General features: G+C 53.7%; 1 protein-coding gene across 1 annotated transcript; it reads right to left on the reverse strand.

The window, feature by feature from the left end:
* Nucleotides 1-596: 596 nt before the first annotated feature.
* On the reverse strand, nucleotides 597-21,446 carry TRAP1 (TNF receptor associated protein 1). The gene is made up of 18 exons (XM_030459593.1): nucleotides 21,332-21,446; nucleotides 17,074-17,241; nucleotides 15,681-15,763; nucleotides 15,181-15,321; nucleotides 10,868-10,939; nucleotides 10,049-10,209; nucleotides 8,793-8,902; nucleotides 8,553-8,626; nucleotides 6,056-6,211; nucleotides 5,489-5,609; nucleotides 5,327-5,396; nucleotides 4,167-4,314; nucleotides 3,560-3,745; nucleotides 2,886-3,024; nucleotides 2,452-2,537; nucleotides 1,869-2,014; nucleotides 1,448-1,520; nucleotides 597-1,160 (listed from the first exon to the last, which is right to left on the reverse strand). Exons 1-18 carry the CDS (start codon nucleotides 21,411-21,413, stop codon nucleotides 1,059-1,061), a joined length of 2,118 nt encoding a protein of 705 aa, XP_030315453.1. The 5' UTR covers nucleotides 21,414-21,446; the 3' UTR covers nucleotides 597-1,058.

The following is a 21,446-nucleotide window of genomic DNA, read 5'->3' on the forward strand; positions in this document are numbered from 1 at the left end:
GTTCCTGTAAACCCCTGCATGGTGTAAAGCAGAGGCACTTGCTGTGCCTGGGGCATTCTGTTACCAAGGGCTCTCCTGTTCAACAGCCTCAGGAAGGACTCAAGGGGATCAAAACTGTTCTCAAAGACAAGGCCAAAGGGTTCCCAGCTGCAGATTCTCCTGCTTCCCTTCCACACTCCCTGCTACCCCTTACTGCCTCTGCAGCCTGCTCTTCCCACCTGGTGCCCTGAGGACCCAAGCAGCATCTGAAGAGAAAAGAATCAAGAAATCACCATCTGGAAAACACTGAGACCAACAAAGTATGGGGAGAAAGAAGAGTGGAGAGGTCTGGAAAAGAAGAGTTTATTCATCATAAATACAGATCAGCTAGACATGCAGTTTATCCCACAGAAGAGGCAAACCCCCTGAAGACTCTGCAGAAAGCCACATGATGGGAAGCTGTTTCCCAGTTACTTCCCTTTCTCCTCAGCAAGACAAGGATGAACTTGATTCTCCAGCAGCTCAGTGATCTTTCCAGCCCCAGGACTGGACTGCCATGTTCCCCCAGCTGTACCTGTGTCTGCTAACAGCAGTTACCCATCTCCATGCCAGCAAACTCCCCCTGCCTGGCCAGAGGTGGAGGTTTCTTCATTAATTCTCTCAGTGCTCGTTAAGAGGACAGTGGTGCAAAGGGGCTGTGGACTGGAGGAGGGGGTGTGCTCACAGCCCTAACTGGGAATCTTGCTGCCAACCTCTGTTTTGGGAATGTCCCTTTTTAGAAACAGCATGAAACAAGGCTCTCTAGGTTTGTGTCTGAAATTTGGGCAGATTATTTTAGCAGCAATCTCTGGATTTTGCTCCCACCAAGAACCCCCCACTCTGGGCAGGCTGATGACACATGATCAGTTAATTACAACTGGTTCCTCCCTGGCTGTGAGGCCTGAAGTCCCCAGCACTCTCCCTGGCCCTCTGCCACACAAAGCCCTGGCTGCACAGTGCCTGGAAGCAGAGGCTGGGATAGCTGAGAGGGACAGCACTGGAGGTATCAGCACAAAGTTCATCCTTCAGTCTTCTGGGGCTCAGTTCTTCTCCAGGATTCTGGTGAGGAGTTCATTCAGCCGACCCACCATTGGCCTGGGGTCTTCATTCAGTCCTGCTGCTATCATGGCATTCTCATAAATCTGGGAAAGAGAAGAAAGTGTTAAATAAGCAGCAAGTGAGCTGGATGAGAGCTGGGGAGGAACTGAATGTCACTCTCCAGGATGTGCATGCTGAGACCAAGCACAGTTTCTAGGCCATCCAGTGGGAAAACACATGAACCACAAGAACCAGCAAGAGCCAGCATGGGGACCACAGAAGGGTCAGACTTGTGCCTGCCACAGGGAATCACCCCACTCCCTGTCATACGTGGGCTGTGAGCTGCTTCTGGAGAGGATGGTGACACTGCTGGAGAAGGCCTGGGTCTCACCTGGTCAAGCAACAGCTGGGCCAGATCAGGTTGGCTGTCCTTCAGCTCGTTAAGCTTCTTAATTAGAGTGTGCCTGTAAGAGTGAGAGATCAACACCAAGACTTGGGATTTTTGGACACTAGGAGAATGAGTAGTTAAGCCAAGGTGGGACAGAAAAGGTTCTATTGAAAGACCAAAACAGCTCCAACTTCCTTGCTCTTATTCTGGAGGCTTCTCTCCCACCCTCTCCCTCTAAGCCCCCGGGCTGGACACAGGGTGTCTGGGTGGCTCCTGCCACCCGTGCCACGCAGCCTCACAGACCAAGGACTGGGGCACACCCTGCAGAGCCCTTAATATGGGGGGCTCTACAAACTGGAGGCCTTACACTGCCTCTTCCCTGACTCCAGCCATCAGGCTGAGCCCTGGCAGTGCTGCCCCTTACCCTGTGTTGACCTCCAGGGTGGGCTGCAGGAGCTGAGCACGTTCCTCCTGGGTCTTGGCCAACTGCTGCATGCGGAGGAAGTGCCGGGCAGCCCCCATCTCCAGCACGGTGATCATGGCAGGGTGGGTGTCCAGACGTGTGGTCACCTGGGGAAAACAACACCCACCAGGCTCCAGATGGAACATGCACCTGGGCTACACCTAGGGCAGGCTGAAGGACTTGGGGTTTTTCCCTCAGCACAGATCTCCTCAAATCAAACCCCAATGTGAGGAGCTGAGCTCTCAGGAAAGCTGCTCCAGAGGCAAGACAGTCCCCAGCTTGTTCTGCTGGTAACCTGAGTGTCAACTTGTCCGATGGGCTTCCCTCATTACACAGCAACATCTTCCACTGCCATGCTGACCATCCAAGTACAAAATGCCAGCATTCTACCCCTTCACAGAGAGGAGGCATGGAGAAGAATGGTTTCTCTCAGGCTCTAAAGAAATATCTGGGGCAGCAGATCCCAAATCAACTCTTTTTTTTGTTTTTTTCCTAGGTGATTACCTCCATAGATCTCCTGTGCTCAGCTACACACAACACCCACCTTAACACCAGTGACTCGAGAGCCTAAGGCATTCCTCATCCAGGCCATCAGATCCTCAGCCTCCTTCTCTGTCAGACGTTCTGCAGCTGGCAGGGGAAAGAGGGGCACATCTGAGTCTGCAGCTACAGCCTGCCAACAGGGAGTGAGCTCTGCTCCTGAGCTCAGTCCACTGCAAACTTCCATTTATCTGTTCTCTTGTGGAAGTGGGAAGGGAGCTCCACCCAGCACACAGCTCATCCCCTCATCCCAGCCTGGTGCACATCCTGCTAATGCCTGCTTGGCTCTGTCAGGGCACCAGATACATGGATGTTGTTAAATCCTAGAAACTCCACCTCTGGCACTCCCTCTTTGGCTAAATATTTAAACTTTGTGGGATGAGAGGGACCTGCAAGAGCTGGAAGCTGCCTTGGAGCACCAGGGGAAGCTCGGGATACCTGGGTGGCTCTCCTCAAACTTCTCTTCCTTGTAGTGATCCACAACAATATCAGTCTCCACTGAGATCAGCCTCTTCTTGTCAAACTCCCGCAGGTGCAGGAGTGTCAGCTCATCAAACTGCTCGTAGCAGAACAGGACCTGTGCCAAAAGACAGGATGGTAACACATTGCTTGGGAGGTAACAGCACTTCCTCTTTCCCAAGGCACCTGCACCAAACCAGAGGTTCCAGCCCATGGTGACTGTCACTCAGGGCTCCAAATGAGCCTCCCTTGGAGGACTTTGTACCACGGGAGGCAAGTCTGAAGCTGAACCAGTCCAGCTGCCCCTTGGAAACTGAGAACCAGCCCTGACTGGGTCACCTGCCATGCTACCCCTGCAGCGTGGTTACCAGCTCTGCACAGCAGCCCCCAGGTCCTGCTCTGGGCTTCAGCAAAGGTAATAAACAGAAGTCAGCCCCAGATGTCTGCACAAGCACTCACCAGCCTGCAGAAAGCCTGTGACAGGTCCCTCCTGGCCTCACCCCACAGCAGCCAGGGTGGGGACAGAGCCCAGGCACAGACCCACTGGAGTCCACACCACAGAGAGAGGTGGAGGCGTCACCCCACAGATCCAGCTGTGCCCTGAGCACTGCTGCAGCAGCTCAGGGTGTTGCCCTGGCACACTGCTCACCCACCTCCATGTCCTTCTTCTTCATGGCCTCAAAGTACGGGGAGTGCTCGGCCAGGTGGCGGGTGGGTGCACACAGGTAGTAGATGTTCCTGCTCCCTGCCTTCATGCGGGAGGTGTAGTCAGTCAGGCTGGTCAGCTGGCCTGCAGCCAGGGCAGAGGACTCAAAACGTAGCAGCTTTGCTATGTCCTCCTGCAAGAAATGTGCTCCTCTGAGCTGCAGCCCTGCACCAAGGCTCGGGGGATTCCGAGTCCCTCTGTTCCTGCTCCAGCTAATAAAGGAGGCAGAAAAGTGACCTTGGCAGGATGTAGGAGATGGGAATCCAGTGGGGGAAAGCCCTGCTTTATTGCCCATGGCAGGTTATACTGCTTCAGGGAGGGCTGACAACACAGTGTGTGAACAGAGACTCTGCAGTGGCTCACATTAAGTGGAAAGCAGCACCCAGTCAGAAAGAGTGAAAGTTAGGGCACTGGAGAACACAGAGGTCTTGTGAGACCAGAACACAAATCACAGACATGCAGGATCCCCAGAGAAGTAGCAGCTCCCCTCATCCCAGCTCACAGCAGGAGCCAGCACTCTCCCACCAGCTGCAGTGCTTCAGCTCTCAGGGTACCTTGACATCCTGCTCTGCTATCGTGACAATCCCCTCTCGCATGAATACCCCATATTCCTCAAAGAATTTGGCATATTTCTCAGGGTCTTTCTTGCTCTGTTCAATGAAGAACTTGATCAACCTCTTCTGCAAAACATCTCGGAGCTTCCTGCAGCAGAACAAAGTCTTTTTAAACTCAGCTGCTAGACCAAGACAAGAGACTTTAGGTGAACATCTCTCTGTGTTGTGTTCTAGTGATGCCTTTGCAAACACCAGGACAGAGAAGACACTCTAGGTCCTCTGTATCCTTTCCCTCATGGCTCTACATCTGTTCTTTTTGTCCCTGTCAAGAGCAGCTCAGAAGCTGGCAAGATACCTAGGGCTGGGGCACAACCTGCTGAAGCTCAGCTCTTCAGTAGCTTGTGACTCAGTGATGCTGCAGCAGACAACCAGCTGTGCACAGGGCATCTGCTACTCTTAAACATGGGAAGGAAGTGGCTGTAAAAGGGTTATGATTGGAGGGACCTCGTTCTGGAGGCTTGAAAAATCCACTGTGAAGTGCCAGGGTTAATTTGGTGACTACAGTGAAGGTAGAGAGGCATTTCACCAGCACGAGAATACAAAGTTAGCCATGAAACCCAACAACGTAACAGCACCAATGCAGAACAGTAAGAGCTTACTCTCACACTTCCTACAGGTTCCAACAGTGATGGGTGTTTGAGAGGGAATGTGAAGGACAAGAAGGAAGGAAGAAGCAAAGGCCAGAAGTCTGGCCTGCAGGCAGGCAGCTTTGCTGGGCCCCAGCACCAAAACCTTGCTGGCTGGCACTCACTCTGTGTGTGAGTTACCTTTTTGTTTTCCAGACCACTTGGTGGTGCCAACCAGACTCTTCAAATAGCAAATCCACTGCTGCTGCTGTAGACTAGAGCCACAGAAAGGCAGCCTAGGGCACAAGGGGCACAGCCCAAGCAGGAGGCAGCATGACCCAGGACACTGCTCCCTCATCTTGAAGGATGGCTGAGGACCCACTTTATAGACTACACAAATCCTCAAGGATGAAAAGGCTGCAGCTTACATGTCAAGTCTCTCCAAGCCCCTCTAACTATCCCACAACATCCCATCCATAACCAGCAAGAAGCTGGAAGAGCCTCAGCAGCCCAGAGGAGCTGCCTCTTGCTTACCGGATCAGGGCACTCTCCTGCAGCAGCTCCCTGCTGAGGTTCAGGGGGATGTCCTCACTGTCCACCACACCTGGAACACACAGCAACACTTTCACCCTGTGCCAAACACGGGTGCCAGGCTCAGGAAGGCCTCAGCCCCCGTGGAAGCCACGGTGCACACACCTCTAAGAAAGCGCAGCCATTTGGGCAGGATGTCTGCAGCCTTGGTTTGGATGAGGATTTTGCGGCTGTAGAGGGCAACGCTGGAGCCCAGCTCCCTGCTGATGTCAAACATGGATGGCTTCTGCAGGAACAAGAGACAGAAGGATAACTGCACCAGCTGACAGGGGCACCCTGTGCTCTTCCCTACTAATCCTGAACCCAACGAGAGCTGAAACGCTGACTGTTTCCCTAGGGACCTGCTCGATCCATCTCTCCACTCCTGTCATGGCTCAGTACTCTCCTCAACTACCAACGTCCCGAGGTGCCACCCTGGATATCAGAATCATTGACTTTTCAGGGCTGGAAGGGGCCTTTAAGTTCATCCAGTTCCACCCCCCCTGACATGGGTAGGGACACTTCCCACTAAATCAGGTTGCCCAGAGCCCTGTCCAGCCTGCCCTTAAAAACTTCCAGGGATGGGAATATTCCTTCTTGCAACCTTAGCTGCCTCCTTTCCCTGACCATCCCTCCTCTTGTCTCCTCTTCAGAGCAGATGTCCCACTCCTCCCTGCCCAGCAAGACAGGTACCTGCTCAGGCACGTAGAAGATGCTGCGGATGTTGAGGGGAGCATCAGCCTTGTAGTGCAGGATGTAGCGGGGTTTGTCGTAGGCCTGAGCTATGAAACGGTAAAACTCCTCGTGCTGCCACTCACTGATGTCCTTGGGGTCCATCATCCAAAGTGCCTGGAGGGGAAGGAGCAGGGAGATGAGTTCCCAGCAGCTCTCCTGACCTGTGGCCTTGCAGTGCAGGGCTCTCCTGTCAGTCCCACTTTCCTTCCAGGATGCTGGAGCAGGGAACTGGGGATCTTTGCACAGCCCGAGGGACTGCTCTGCATAGCCCGAGGGCAGGGGGTGCATGAGGGTGCAGGCATTGCTCTAACACACACTAACAGACCTCACAGAGGTACTCATGCCCTGCAACATGTGTAAGGCAGCTTTGTTGGGCCCAGAACAAGGGATTTGGGTAACATCTACTGCCTGACACCTGCAGCTGGCCCAGAGCACCTGGGAGAGTGGGCAGAGCTCAGCTGACAGGCAGCACCAGTCCTGAAGCTCAGGTCCTGAGCAGCAAGCAAAAGAGAATGAAAATTCCAGTGGGTCTGTTGCAAACAGTCTGTCTCCCTGACAGAGGTGACTGTCCCACCAGAGGCTGGCTGAGTGCTTGTGATGCAGCTCCTGAATGATTCCCTGGTTTCTGCTGGGATGTTTTGGAATGGCTCAGAAGGTTCTTCATTACCACTTGCTTATCCCTGCTGCAGGGTCAGACAGTGTTTCAGCACAGCTGTGTCACACAGCAACACAAGAGTTACCCTCCCCATGGCCATGCTTCCCAGCCCCTGCTGCCCCAAGCCCCCCAACACCTCCTGCAGCACTCAGCCCATCCTCACACCACGTTCAGGTTTTCAGCACCTCAGCAACAGACCAGAATCCAGCAAAGATGGGGGAGGCTCTGCCCATTCTCAACTAAGAATCTCCTGTTTCCAGGCTTTCCACTCAAGCCCTGATGAGTGACAGAAGTGATCACTGGGGGCAACACAAACACCCAGCCCACCCTCCACCCACCTGCCTAAGGGATTGAGTGCCCTGGCAGTTCTGCCATGCTGCCACACACCTTAAACCTTCTCATGCCTCAAAACCTTGCTCTACAAGTGGCTTCCAAACATCTCCAGCACACACAAGTGCTCTGGAGAGCTTGCAGGATCACAAGTAGGACTACAGACTCAGCTGGGTTCCAAGGTGCTTCACAGAAGCTGTTGTTAGGGAAGGTGTTGCTTTTCCAGAGGTTTGTACACTTGTAGCTACTGTTAGCACAGTGAGGCTGGAAAAGCCTCTAACTCCTCAGCTCCAGGCAAGCACCCAAGAGCTTATCTAGGAAAATCCACACCAGAGATCTAACCATGGCTCTGTTTACAGTGAGCTGATGTTGAGGTGTGGAAAAACACAAACCCAAGATCCTGGGTAAATAAAAGGCCTGAAATGGGAACAGAATGAGAATAAAGCTGTTGCTGTATCCCAAGGGAAAACAGACTTTCTGATAAGAAAGTACACGAGTCTATTTAGGGCATTTCACCCCATGCTCTAGTACTGTGCTTCTCCAGGGAGCCTCTTCTATTGATTGTCAGGTAGAAAGAGCAAACAGCCATCTAAATCTATTCCTAGTTTGGTAATTTAAAGGAAGCAGCTAGAAAGCTTTTGGAATAGAAACACTATTATGCAGGAATCCAAACAAATATCAGTGACTAACAACACCAATTACAGAAGCCCAGATGGATTAACCTGATAAAATATTGGAGTCTGGAAAGTCTGTGCATTCAGTGCCACACTTCAGGAAGCAAAATACCACACACACACACACTCTGTACCTGCAGAAGCTTTCAACAACCAGAAAAGGAGATGCTGGAGGAAAAATTATTAACAAACTTTTGTTTTAAAGATAATTAATTTCACCTCCTTGCAGGTGATTCCTGCAATCAGGCCCAGAACTGATTACAATGGATATGGCTGCAATACAGTTTTTAGTGGTCAGGAAACACCAGCATCAAGCAGTGCTCAGCTAGGAACTGTGAAGAAAATCTGGCTGTGAACTGAGGCAATATGAAAACTGAGGATTCAGTGGTACCTCGTGCTGCAGGACAAAGACCTAAGGCAAGAGGTGTCAGCAGAGCAGTGATGAGAGCAATCCTGCCATCACTAACATGTCATCTGGCTTAAACAATCAAAGCAAGTATCATAAAGCACTGAGATAATCATTCTGACTGAGAGAAAATCCAGATGATATCTATTAAAAAAACCCTGCTTTCCTAATCTGCAAGAATTCTCTCCAACAAATGCAAACAAGCAGTTCCAGGCACAACTTCTGCTGGATTTTCTGCTTTAGTTCTAATTAACTGATCACTAGAGGGTCTCTGGTATCCTGGACAATCCTCCCTTCATTTCCAGGGACAGCAGTGGCTTTATTCTCTTTCCTGCATCCAGGGAAGGATGACTTCTCCAGGAGTCACCTGGCTGCAGCCCTCCTGCTCACCTGCAACGTGTTAATCCTTCTCCCATTGAGGTACAGGGGGAAGCTGATGAAGTTGCTGTATTTTGTCACCACCTCTGGAAGGGAAACAAGACACAGAGGAGTCACATTTGGGAACACAACACACTAAGAATTCCTTCAGTAACAGGAGGTGAAAGGTGTTGCAGGAAAGGAAAACCACTGTAAATGAGGACCAGACTCCACACAGCCTCCCCTGGTAACAGCATTTCCCCCTCCACTCACCCTTGACTCTGTCTTCATTTGCAAACTCCTTGCAGTCCTCTTTGAGATGTACAATAATCTTAGTCCCAGTTCTGACACCAGATGCTTCTGCAACCTCAAACATGCCTGAACTAGGATTAGAAACAAAGCCAGTGGTCAGCTGGTGCCTCAGACACATCCATGGTGGGACACAAAAACATTTATTAACCTAAGAGCACACACAGTGCTTCAGCACCCAGAGGAAAAGGCCAGGATGGTCTCTGTGCCTCTGAGAAGCCACCCCCAAACACGTTCCTTCTCCTCTCCACAGAGAATCCAGACCCAGGACACCCTGCTCTGCAAGGACACCACAGACTCTACTGGAAACAATCTTCAACCAAACTCCATGTTTTGTGGGCCCACCCTGCACCTCCTCTCCTACGTTTCCTGCAGTGCCTGTAACATCCAGGCTCCTCCTGCCTTCTCTCTTGACAGCTCTGACCTGTCTGAGAGCCCTTCTCCAAGGAAAAGCAGCTGATTCCAAGGAAATGCAGCTGTGCTCTGCAGCAGACAGCCCATTTCAGGTGATGGCCTCTGCCCTGCAGCTCAGTGAGTGCCTTGTGGGGACCAGCCAGGGCAGAGCCAGTGGCAGTGATGACAGCCAAGAGCTGAGACTGCAGGACACAGCAGCTTGCCTGCAGCCCCAGGCTGCCTGATGTCTCAGCTACAACCTGGTTTTGGGTTTTCTTCCCCAGGAAATTAAACAGCCTCGTACATGCTTTATTCCTTGGAAATCTTATGGGGATGCAGAGCTTTTCATCCCAATTTCAACGTGATCCAGCACTCCACAGCTTTGGATGTTTGCAGCTTCACAAAAATAAAGGTTAAGCCCAGATCTGCCCTACAGAAGACAGGTGCCTACAGAACCACAGCACAGGACCCTGCCTGCTGTCAGTGCCAAGGGGAAAATCCCAGGGAATGACCAGATCAAAGAGATTAAATCCTTCTCTCCAGTCTGGGACACTGCTCAGATGACTGCCTGCCAGCAGGGAAGGAACAGGAGAGGCAGGTTCTCTCTTTGTCCACAACACACCTGCTCTGACAGAGCAGATTTGTCCCTGTGGTTTCATCCTGGCACATCTGACCACATCTTATTTCCACATTTAATCTGAGCAGGATCTAAAGCAGGAAACCCAGACATGAAACACTGCACAAACCCTGCCTTGCTTTGCACAGCTTTCAGTCCCCACTTGGGTCAGAAACAGCCCCCAGGCTTCCATCCCCTTCTGCAGCCTTACCCATCTGATGACCAGTGGTATCCTGGGCTCCCTGGCTGGGCAGACTGGGAGAACACCTCCACTTTGTCAGCCACCATGAAGGCTGAGTAGAAACCCACTCCAAACTGGCCAATGATTTTACTACTGGCTTCAGCCTGGCTCTGCAGAGCATCTAGAAAAGCCTGGAGGAGGAAAGGAGATGTAAACCACTGCACAGTGACTTCAGGTACCACTGACATCCACCTGGGCTTGTCCAAGCACTGATCCAGCCCTACACCATGGCCATCCCACAGCTCTGGGTCAGCACTTGGAGAAAGGAAAAGGGATTCTCCCACTGGGATTGCACCTCTGGAAGAGAGGAGCAGTGCTCAGGGCAACACTCACTGCCACAAAGGAAAACATGCAAGGGCTCAGTCAGTCAGGAGCACAAAACCTTAAAATGGTGACTGGAGATGAAAAAATATCCATATATGTGTATATATATATATATATATATATGAATTTGCCAGCATGAGGACAGAGCTGCTGCCCTCCTGGCCACTGGGTGAGTGCAGGGTGAGCATTGGGGAGGAAGGGATTTGGTTTTGGGAGTGAGGGCAGCCACACAGGGCCCATCAGAGCTGCTGGGGCACCAGGGACTTCCCACAGCACCCAGCAGAGAACATTAAGTACTAGAAGACTCCACAGGTAGGGATCACCTTCCATGAGGGGTGTAATTTCACAGCTGGGCTGGAGGCCAAGGGACCAAAGAGAATGAGGAATTACTGGGAGAACAGAAGGGACTGTAACTGGAGAAGACCTTTCTAAGGGGGAGAGAAGGGGCACCTCACCCCAGCTTACCTTGGAGCCTGATCTGGCAATGGTACCAAGGTTAGAAACCAGCTCCTCCCGGGTCATCCCAATGCCTGTGTCCTGCAAAGGAACAGCAGTTTTGGTTGAAACACCAGTAGAGAAGCTTTAGGAACCAGCACCCAAGCAACTCTCACCTCTGACTCTGATTCAGGTGAGTAGTTCAGACCTCCTCGAGTACCTGTGAGCAGAGTTCTGGCTGACAGCAGAGAACACACCCAGAGATGGGCTGACTCCTGGGGCTGCTCATCCAGAGTGGAGCTGGCTGCTGCAGCTGGGGTGCCAGAGCAACCTGTGGCACAGCACAGCTCTGCTACCCCTCTGGGGCACTTACTGGGCTTATGTGCTAGGAAATGGGTGCCAGTAGGGATTTTGTTTAACTCCACTAAATGATCAAACTGGTCAACTTGTGAGGTTACTGAGTGAGGTACCACATGGGTAAGAGCTTTTCCTGCATTCCCACAAGTCATGGCACAGCAACACCTTCCCCTTGATTAAATATCATCCCTCTTGGCTGAGAAGAGGGATGATGCCCAGTAAGGTATCAACAATGGGAGATGAAAAGCCAGGAAAAACAAACGGGATATGGCAAAATCTCAGGAATCTGACATGGTCCCTTTCCCCAGGGAAGAAAAAAGCAGAAAGAAAAGTTTTCAGCATCTGGTTCAGGTTTTGTTCATGCCAGACCCTGAAAAGAACTCTTAATTCCTCTGATCCCCTCCTATTTATAGCACAGCATGTCATTCCCATATTCCAGTATGTTAAAAACCCCCAACATATCTCTACCCTGTGAATTTGTTTTGCTATTGAATTCCAAACTCCCTGCCAGACTTATTGCAAAATGCTTACTGACAATTCCTGGAGCCTTGTTTGATGAGGGCAAACTGCAAGGAACAAAGGGAGCACAGCTCAGAGCTGTCTGCTGCCCCAGCAGCATTGAGCACAACTGGGAAGTGTCCCTGGAGGTGGTGGCCAAAGCTCCTGGCTGGGCAGATGCTTCCTACTGCAGGAAAAGACCCAGGCAGGTTCTGATGAGAACACCAAGATCCACAGGGCTCTGGCAGTGTGTTCCTGTGGCTGCCCTTTGCAGCTGGAGCTGCTCCCAGCAGGAATAAAGCAGTTCTGGAGATGGGTGCTTGGCTGCTGCAGAGCAGTCCCTCTCCAGAGATGGGAAGCACCAGCAGCCCACCTGGGCTGGGCAGCACCAAGGCAGGAGCTTCCACTGCCCTTCCCTCCCTGCTGCTCAGGAACCATCCTGTCACCACCCAGCCCTCTGCAAACACTTTTGCAGATTTTTATTTCACATTATTAAAGGCTAAATGCTCTCCTTCTGGCATCTGGAGGAAGAAAAGACTCTGCACTTCCTTCCCTTGGCTGGAGGTTACTTGAGACAGGTTTATATTTCTGGTTCCTTGGCTTGTTAAAGATGATGCTACAGCTGGAAGCTCTAACCCACCCCAGCAACCAGTGGGCACATTTCTGCCAGTTGTGTTTCACCCAAGGCTTCTCCAAGCACAGGCAGTTCACCCCCCTTGCATTACTGCCCATCTCCTGCTTCCCAGCTTCCTCAAGCCCAAGTGGCAGATGGATGCTGCAGTCACTAAGGATGTCACTCTCTCTCTGCTGCAGGACACAAACCTGGCTGCCCACCTCAACATCCTCTGCTGGACTTGCGGGAGCACCTGCACTGAACTGCTAAACCCCCAACACCTCAGGGAAAGCCTCAGGACAGCCCAGACCTCGTTGCAGACTGTAACCTGTAAGCCAGGAGAGATCTGCTCAGTGACACAGGAGCTGCTGCAGGGAGGAGTGGTGTCTGCAGTCATTTTAACTCCTCCTGACCACACCAAACTTATTCTGTGGCTTCACAGACACTGATTTTGGATGACTGATGACTGCAAGGGTGAGAAGAAAGCCAAGCAAAGAGAACTGAGCAGCAGCAGCAGCTCTGGCAGCAATGATGCTGCTCACTGTGTTAGAGCAGCAGTCACACTCCCTCACCCAGCAGCAGCTTTTAGCTCTGAAAACATTTCAAACAATCTCCTCTAAACTGCTAGCACTGTCCTAGCTCTAAATTAAGCATCAGCAACGTGCACAGCTCCAGCTCACACAAACACAGGTTTACCACCAGGCTCAGCAGCAACAGCACCACTGCCAAGCACCCATCACCAGTGGGCAGAGGGAGCTTTGTGTGGGTGTTGAGGGAGATCTCTGTGGAGTGGGGTCTGTATTCCCACCTCAAAGGGATCAGAGACACGTCTGTGAAGCCTCAGAATGCACAACTGCAGAGCTCTGCAGAGCTCTGTCCTCCCTGAAAACACCCCCCTAATGTTTTCAAGTGGATTTTCTTAGGAGATGTGACCTTGCAGGCTGTGCCTGCTACCAGATGGAGCTGTCCTAGAAACAGAATCAGGTGGTCTTCAAAAGGCTGGAAGAAACAGTGCAATTTGGTAAAACAACAGGATTTGGGTGAAGGAACTGAGGTGCTGTACCCAGTGGGCTTCACTGGGAGCATTTCCCTCTGGCAGTGCCCAGGCAGGACATCCCTGAATGAGGACATCATGTTACAGCTCTGAGTCTTGCTGTGCCCATGTCTGAAATTCAGCCCTGGCAGAGAAGAAAGCAGAACTGCAGTCACTGAGCAGAGCTGAACACAGTCCTTGACTACAGCCAGACATTCCTCCCCAGGAACATGGCTGACACAGAGCCCATCACACATCCCAGATCTGCCCAGATCCACTGGTGAGACACAAAGAGATGCTACAGGGCCTGCAGGGATGAGATCCAGCAGAGCCAGGGGCCTGGAGCAGCACGGAGACTTGAGAAGAAGGTGAGGGTGAGACAACAGGATTGTCCTAGAAAAGTGGGGTGACCACTGCTACAGAGCACATACAAGGGACTGCTGCTTGTTTCTGTGGCTCCTAGTAGGTACAGAACATAAAACACTGACTAAGGAGCAGGTCCAGCTCTGCCTCAATCACTGCAGACTTGTTTTCTTGCAACTTTGCATTCCTGGAAGGCAGGGAATGTTCTGAAGGAGGCTGGTTCGAAGTAATTGTTACATGCAGCATGTTTCCTCACCAGGTTATAAATAAACCCTCCACTGGAGTTAAGGAGCTTTAGGCACTACTGAGAAGTCAAACCTATTAGCAGAGATTGGAGCAGTGCTGTTCTCTCTCCCTCCTCCCAGGGCAGGACTGCTGCAGTTAAAAGCTTCCTTGCTAAGGCTCAGTGGCATTAGAGACGCCCAGGCAGCCAAGCAGGGGGTTATAAAAAGACCAATCCCTAACACATCTAATTGAGCATGACATCAAATGCACCCTCTCTGCAAGGTGGGCACAGAGGTCCCTCAGCTGAGCTGCCAAAGAAGGGGAGAGCTGCCAGAGTTACAGTGCATGAAAGGCCTTGATGGAGTCAGAGGCTTCGTGTCCACTGTGGCCTCAAAAAGGGCAAGAGGAGAGGAAGGCAGGAATGACACCCAGCCTGGGGCTGAGCCAGAGCTCATGGCAGGACTGGTGTCACACAGCAGCCAGAAAAATGCCACAGTCAGGTGCAACAGGAATAGCAAAGCCTCTGCAGCACAGTTTGAGAATCTCTGAGCTGCTGACTGCACTGCCCACTGACTTCCCCATGGCAACCACAGCTGCTTGTTCTGCAGAGAAACAGAAATATAAAATAACTCAGCAGCCTCTAACAGGCCAGAGTCTTTGTCCCATGTAAAACATGTCAGGGTATGTGCTTTGGCCATGCCACCTCTCCTCTGGACCTGCTGCAATCAGCCCTTGCTCACACACTGGTCCACCAGGGAAGCTTCTTGTTTGCCACCTTTGCATTAAGAACTTTGCCAAGAAAACACTTAAACTGAGCCTCAGCCTTCCACCTTGGAAAACAGGCATGAGGGGAGCAAGCAAAATCCAGAAAGAAGAACCAGCTCCACCTTCCCCCACCTTGCTGAGGCCCACATCCTCCCCAAAGGTCAGGAAGAAACCAGACTCCCAACTTTCCACTGATGAGAAATGCACACATAACCAAGGCAGTGCCAGACAAGGTACTGGGAGAAAGGCTTCTGGTAGCTCCTAAAAGGGAAGGAAGGAGCAGCAAATATTCCTGTGGGGAGCAGATAAACTGGTTGTTTCCCATCAAATCCTGAGGTTACAGCCTCATGAACCAGAGTCCAGCTGAGGACAGAACACTTTTTCAGGCAGGCTTGGGACTGTGCTGCCACTCAGCTTCTCCTGATCCTTCACAGGACAAAGGCTACTGGGGAGAGGGGGTAATGCCCTCCTGCCACCAAAGGGAGGTACCTGGATGGTGATGGTTCCCTTCCCACTGTCAGTCTGCAGGTGGATCTCCATCTCTGGCAGGGCCTTGCCCTCTGCTGTCAGCCGGTGGCGCAGCTTCTCCAGCGCATCGCTGCCGTTGGAGATCAGCTCCCGGATAAACACCTGGGGAGGACACAGGACCTGACCCTGCAGCCTGGCCTCATCCCCAGCACGGGACTCCAGAGGCCTGGGAACTCACTGCTTACTCACAAACTAATCCCCAGCTTGCCAGAAAAAGACCTGTGTTGCCTCATTGCCTGCCCAGAGTCTGAACTCCACATAAAGTGCGGATGCTCCGGGGCTCACCCGCTCACCTGGTCAGACCCAGAGTGTTTTGAGAGCACAGTTCCAACTCTGTTCCAGAGAGATGGCATGTGAACAGCACAGGGCTTGTGGGGAACCCGAGCAGCTCTCCTCCCAGCTCATCTGTTTTGGATGTAGCCCCTGGCAAGGACTCTCCCAGCAAGGAGTCGATGCCTTACCTCCTTCTCAGAGTACAAGGAACGGGCAACAATGTCCAGCAGCTTCTTTGTTTCAGCCTGGAACTCATGCTTAGAGGCTGCACCTAGAATAATAAAGTCACAAACACCCCCTTGAGGCACCTGACTGGGTGTTCTCACCCCCCTCTGGGGCAGCACACTTTGCCAAGCAGGCACGTGGCTTCTGCACCTCAGGACCAGCACAATGGTCACCATGTCACCATGTCTGGGCTGCAGAGCACTCATTTAATGAGAAGGGAAAGGTGCTTCCCCTGCTCCTGATGCCTCTCCTGCTTTGTAGCCTGCTTTCCATACTCTTCTTTGATTCAGCTTTCAAGGGAACCAGTTGCACATGTCCTGCTCCAAGAGCTTTTCTGGCCAGGTAGCATTTCTCAAGGCCAAATGATACTTGGAGCCTTAAGCAGGAAAAAAACCCCCAAACTCCAGATTCCCAAATGTCTCTGTGGAGCAGCCAAGGTAGTGCCTGTGTACAGCCACCCGTGCAGGTAGGCAGCTGTGCCCAGAGAGGGAGCTTTCCTCAGAAACACTCACACTACAGCTGAAAGACCACCCTTGGCCTTTTAAAAATAGCATTTCTCCTGCTAGAGCCATTAGAGATCAGAGAACCCTGAAGCAACAGAGGAAAATCCACAGGTCCCACATTCCCCAGGGACAGGGGTGAAACCAGGGTGTGGGCAGCAGCAGAGCATCAACCCCACTGGGGTTTGCAGCCTGGCAGGTGCAAAAGTACCTGCCAGAAAAGCCACAGGAGCAGGGAGTGATGGTGCTATTTCTGTGCTTGGATAAATCACCTGGCTTTGCCTGGAGATGTGCAGAGACATTACAGAATCACAGAATGGTTTGGGTTGGAGGTTTTTGGGTTAAAGCTCATCCAGTCCCAACCCCCTGCACGGGCAGGGACACCTCCCACTAGAGCAGGATGCTCCAAGCCCCATCCAACCTGGCCTTCAACTCTTCCTGGGATGAAGGGATTCACTCTCACTAAAAGGCTGACACCACTCCATGATCCTCAGCACTGACCTTTGCAGGCACAGCTTGTTTCTGGGAGAAAAAGACTCTTTTCAGGCAGATTCCAGTGCCTGTGGAGCCTCCACCCATAGGCATGGCCATCGATTGCCTGGGCTAAGCCCACAGATGAAACTTCTGCCCCCAGCCTCGAGGGGCTCCTTTCTCAGAAAAGCCCTTTCTGACCCACAGGTGCTGGTCTGGGGGAGGCGCTGGTGCCACAGATTCAGGCTGTGGTTTGCTGGTGAGGAACTGCACCTCCTCCAGAGGCAGGAACAGGGTACAGGAGGGCACAGCTGCACTCAGACATTGCCCTGTGTCTGCCTGCACCCTGAGAGGGCTCCCAGGAGACACTGATGTCCCTGCCCACCTTGGACATTCTCTGTGCTGCTGATGATGGTGTGGAGGGGCTCCTCTTCCTTGCTCTCTGCTGTCTGGGTGCTGTAGGGCTGGAGAGCAGAACTGCTGGTGGGGGGCAGGTTGTAGCAGGGGCTCCAGCAGGGGAGGGTTCGTCTGGGCAGCCATGCAGCTCCTTTTGCTGGAAGACAGAATTCAGTGTGTTTCAGTTCAGAAGTATCAGCAGGAAGAGGAACACTCCTGAAAGGTCCCAGCTAAGCAATCCTGTGGGGAGTGACACTGCCCAAGCAAGACTGAAGCTCCCTCACAGCCACACACCCACCACTCCCTCCAGCACTGCCTTCCCTCTCTGAGAAGGGGAAGTCCCCACTTCAGACTGGCTCTTGTTAAGAAAATTCTAGCCAGAAGATGCCAATTCGTAGCTTTCAAAAATCAGCTGCTGAGGAGGAGGCAGCCTGGTGCCTGCCCAAGCTGCAGACAGCAGGGCCACTTCAGCTGCCACTGTCACCACTGAGCATGTGAAACCCTGGTGCAAAGAACCACAGAATGGGTTGGGTTGGGTTGGAAGAGACCCTGAGCATCACCAATGCCCAAGCCCTGCCCAGACAGGGACCCCCCCACTGCATCAGGCTTCACCCAGCCTGGCCCTGAACACTGCCAGGCATGGGGCACCCACAACCTCCCCAGGCAACCTACTCCAGTGTCTTACTACCCTCCTGGTGAGGATTTTTTCTTAATATCCAACCCAAATCTCCCCCCTTTCAGTTTAAACCCATCACCCCTTGTCCTGTCACTGTCCTCTTGGGTGAAAAGCCCCTCCCCAGCTTTCCTGTGGGCCCTTCATGAACTGGGAGGCAGCTGTAACTCTGCACCTGCAGGAGCCACATCTCCAAGGTGTTCTTTAGACAAACAGGTACAAACCCACCCACAGGCTGAGCTGAGAACCACGGTGAGAGTCCCTGCAAGCATCTTCTTTGGCCATCCCCAGCTGCCTCCTGAACCCTCCTCCACCTCATCCCAGCTCCTGAGAGAACTCAGCAACAACATCCTTCTCCTCCAGCTCCTCCTGGGAAGCCTCAGGCTCCCTCTGAGTGCTCTGCAAACCTCCTGCACCTCTTAGAAGGTGCCACAGCCATTATGGACACCAAGACCACATCTTGTGGCTTCAGACCATCCCACTCACTCCAGAGCAGGTGAATGCAAACCCTTGAGCCTTAACAGTGCTTCTGCTCCTGCACCTCAGCCCCAGGAGCTGCTCCAGGAGGCTCTCAGTCCCCATTCTTCCTTCTCCTCATCACAAAAAGCTTTGAATCAAGATGCACTTCTCCAGCCAGGAGCCTGAATTACATCCCAGCCATTCTGTCCTTCAAGAGAAGAGCTCACAAATAGTTCTTAATGCATCTGAACACCTCCTACACACATCCCAGTGAGCTCTCTGCATCACCAACAGCTCTGCTGCAGGACACGTTCTCTGCCTCTGTGGGCTCCTCTGAGACCACTGAGGAGAGGGGAGCAAAGGGCCACAGAACTCACCCAGCCTGGCAGAGAGGCACAGCCTGAGCCAGCCCAGGCCTCACGGAGTTTAATTAGGTGGGAGTTACATATTTTATGCTAAATGGTGGGTGCAGGGTGCTCTGAAAAGTCTGCACTTGTCTGTCTGTGCACACACACACCCCCACTTCCCAACCAGCAGGGAACAGGAACAGGGGATGTTGCTCCCTCCCTGCCCCCAACAGAGGCAGAGCAGCAGCAGCAGCTCAGTGATGACCTGGAGACAACTTCAACCCAAGGGCCTGGAGCCAGCACACAGCTCACCCCCAGCACACAGCTCACCCCCAGCACACACACACACCCCCAGCACACACACACACCCCCAGCACACAGCTCACCCCCAGCACACACACACAGAGCACACACACACACACCCCCAGCACACACACACACCCCCAGCACACACACACAGAGCACACACACACACCCCCAGCACACACACACACCCCCAGCACACACACACACCCCCAGCACACACACACACCCCCAGCACACACACACAGAGCACACACACACACCCCCAGCACACACACCCCCCCCAGCACACAGCTCACCCCCAGCACACACACACACCCCCAGCACACACACACACCCCCAGCACACACACACACCCCCAGCTGGCCCCAGGATCTGCAACCATTTGTGATTTCTGGTCATGGAACCCCAGACTGGTTTAGGGTTGGAAGGGACCCTAAAACCTCACCCAGTTCCAACCCCCTCCCCCCAGCTCAGGGTGCCCAAGCCCCATCCAACCTGGCCCTGGAGGGATTCCTGACGTTTTCCTTTTGGGTTTTTTCTTCTCTGCAGAATAACAAATCACCCCTGATCAGTTCAGAAGTTATTTTTGGATCTGTGCAATGTTTGGTCTTACCATCCTTAATTACCAGCCCATCCTGTGCCAGGCAGAGCCAAGGCTCATTAAGTGCAAGCTGCAGCATCTCCAGAGCATTTGTCTCTTGCAGAGCCCTTGCCTGGCCAAGCAGGGAGAAGGCTCCAGGCAATGCTGGATATAAATCCACAATTACTGGCACACAAAAGCTATTGAGAGAGCATCTGCTGAGTTAACAAGGTAAAGTGACACCCAGAAGGAGCCCGAGAAACAAATTCCTGAGAGATAAAGAAGAGTGCTGTGATGTGCTGGGGCAAACCAGGGCTTTTCCTACCGAGGGACTCAAATGCTGAGCTTCACCCCAGCCCAGGCACCCCCTGTCTGCAGGTAAAAGGGGCAGAAACCCCCAGGAGCCTCCAGCTTCCAGGTCTCTGTGACTCCTCAGGGATTCTGTGTGTGCACCACGGAGCAGCTGAGCACACGAGGAGCACAGCACAGAACAGAAAGGACCCTCAGCCTCAGGGGCTCCTTCACCCCAGGATGGCTTCGTGCTTCCCAAGCCCAGTCAGCCCTCCTCCAGGAAACTCACAGCCCCCCTCTCCTCGGGGAGAAGGGCAGCAGGGAGCAGGTAACTCAGCTGAAAGGCAGGTTGGGAATTTAGGGTGGGAAATGGAGCACAAAGCAGCACAGGGCTCAAAAGAAAGAGGAGAATTTAGGTCAGCAGAAATTACCATGAGAGCCTGAGTGCTGTGCAGCCCCAGCCCGGGGATGTTCTTTGCCAAGAGGAGCACAACCAAGATGCTCCCAGATGGGATCTGATTAGAGGAGAGGGCTCTGGAGCTGGGCACAGGTGCTGTGAGCACCCCCAGAGTCCCCGGGTGCTCCACTCACAACAAACTGCAGCAGCTTCGGACTTCCCAGAGCAGGGCCGGAGGGAGGGGACTGTCCCCGGGCACCCCCACCCCTCAGGCTGCCGGTGAGGAGCGGGTCAGGGAACAGAGCTCCGGTTCTGCTGGAGGCACAGAGCCCGGCTGCTAACGAGGCCCCGGGGATCTCCCTGCTGGAAGAACTGAACTGCCCCAAAACACCAAAGCGGGACAATAAACCTCACAGTGTGGCCCCGATAGCGACCCTGTTCGTCACATCTTCTCTTCATAACCCAGAGGGAAACCACAGACCACAGCTGAGGAACTGCTGAGCACAGGGAGGTTCCCCTCGTGTCACGGTGAACAACTCAAGCAGCTCTCCAGCCCTGGGCAGCACGGCCCTGACACCCCCCAGCCCAGTCAGGAGCCCCCCAGCCCCGAGCCCTCCCAGGGCTCTCCCCCCCCGGGCACACAACGTGTCAGGGGCTGACACGGCCACAGACAGGCTCCGGCTCTGTCTGCTCCCTGCCCCGCTCCCGCCCGAGCCGGACACGCCACAGCCTCGGCATGAGCCGAGAGACGGAGCCGGAGTGACCCCGTGCCTGCCCCGGGACACGCTCCCCGAGCTGAGCCTGTGACAGCCCGCAGGAGGCAGCAGCTGGCCCGGAGCGCTGGGTCAGTCCCTGGGCCCTCACCCCCCCCACAGGAACGGCCCCGCCACCCCCCGCTCCCAGGGCCCAGCCGAGCGGAGCCCGCTGCTTCTGCACTCCGGGCCCCGGGGACGCTCTCGCCGGGGAGGGGACAGCGGCTCAGGGGGGCAGCGAGGCCCCGGGGAGGAGAAGAGGGAGGAGAAGAGGGAGGAGAAGCGGGAGGAGAAGCGGGAGGAGAAGGGGGACGCTCCCGGGACGCCCCCGCGGCCTCGGCGGGGCCCGCGCCCCTCCCCCCGCCCGCCGGCCGGTCTCCTCGCGGGCCGGCAGCACCCGGCAGCGGGTTCGGGTCCGGGTGCGGGTGCGGTCCCAGCTCACCTGCGGGAACCCGCGGGCCGGGCCGGGCCCTGGGGGGCAGCAGAGCCGCCAAGCGCCGCCCCCCCCGCCACAACGCCGCCATGACGCCTCACGCTCCGGCGCACCGGGATGACGT

This window comes from Calypte anna, chromosome 14 (genome assembly GCF_003957555.1).
Source record: "Calypte anna isolate BGI_N300 chromosome 14, bCalAnn1_v1.p, whole genome shotgun sequence".
Taxonomy (NCBI): Eukaryota; Metazoa; Chordata; class Aves; order Apodiformes; family Trochilidae; genus Calypte; species Calypte anna.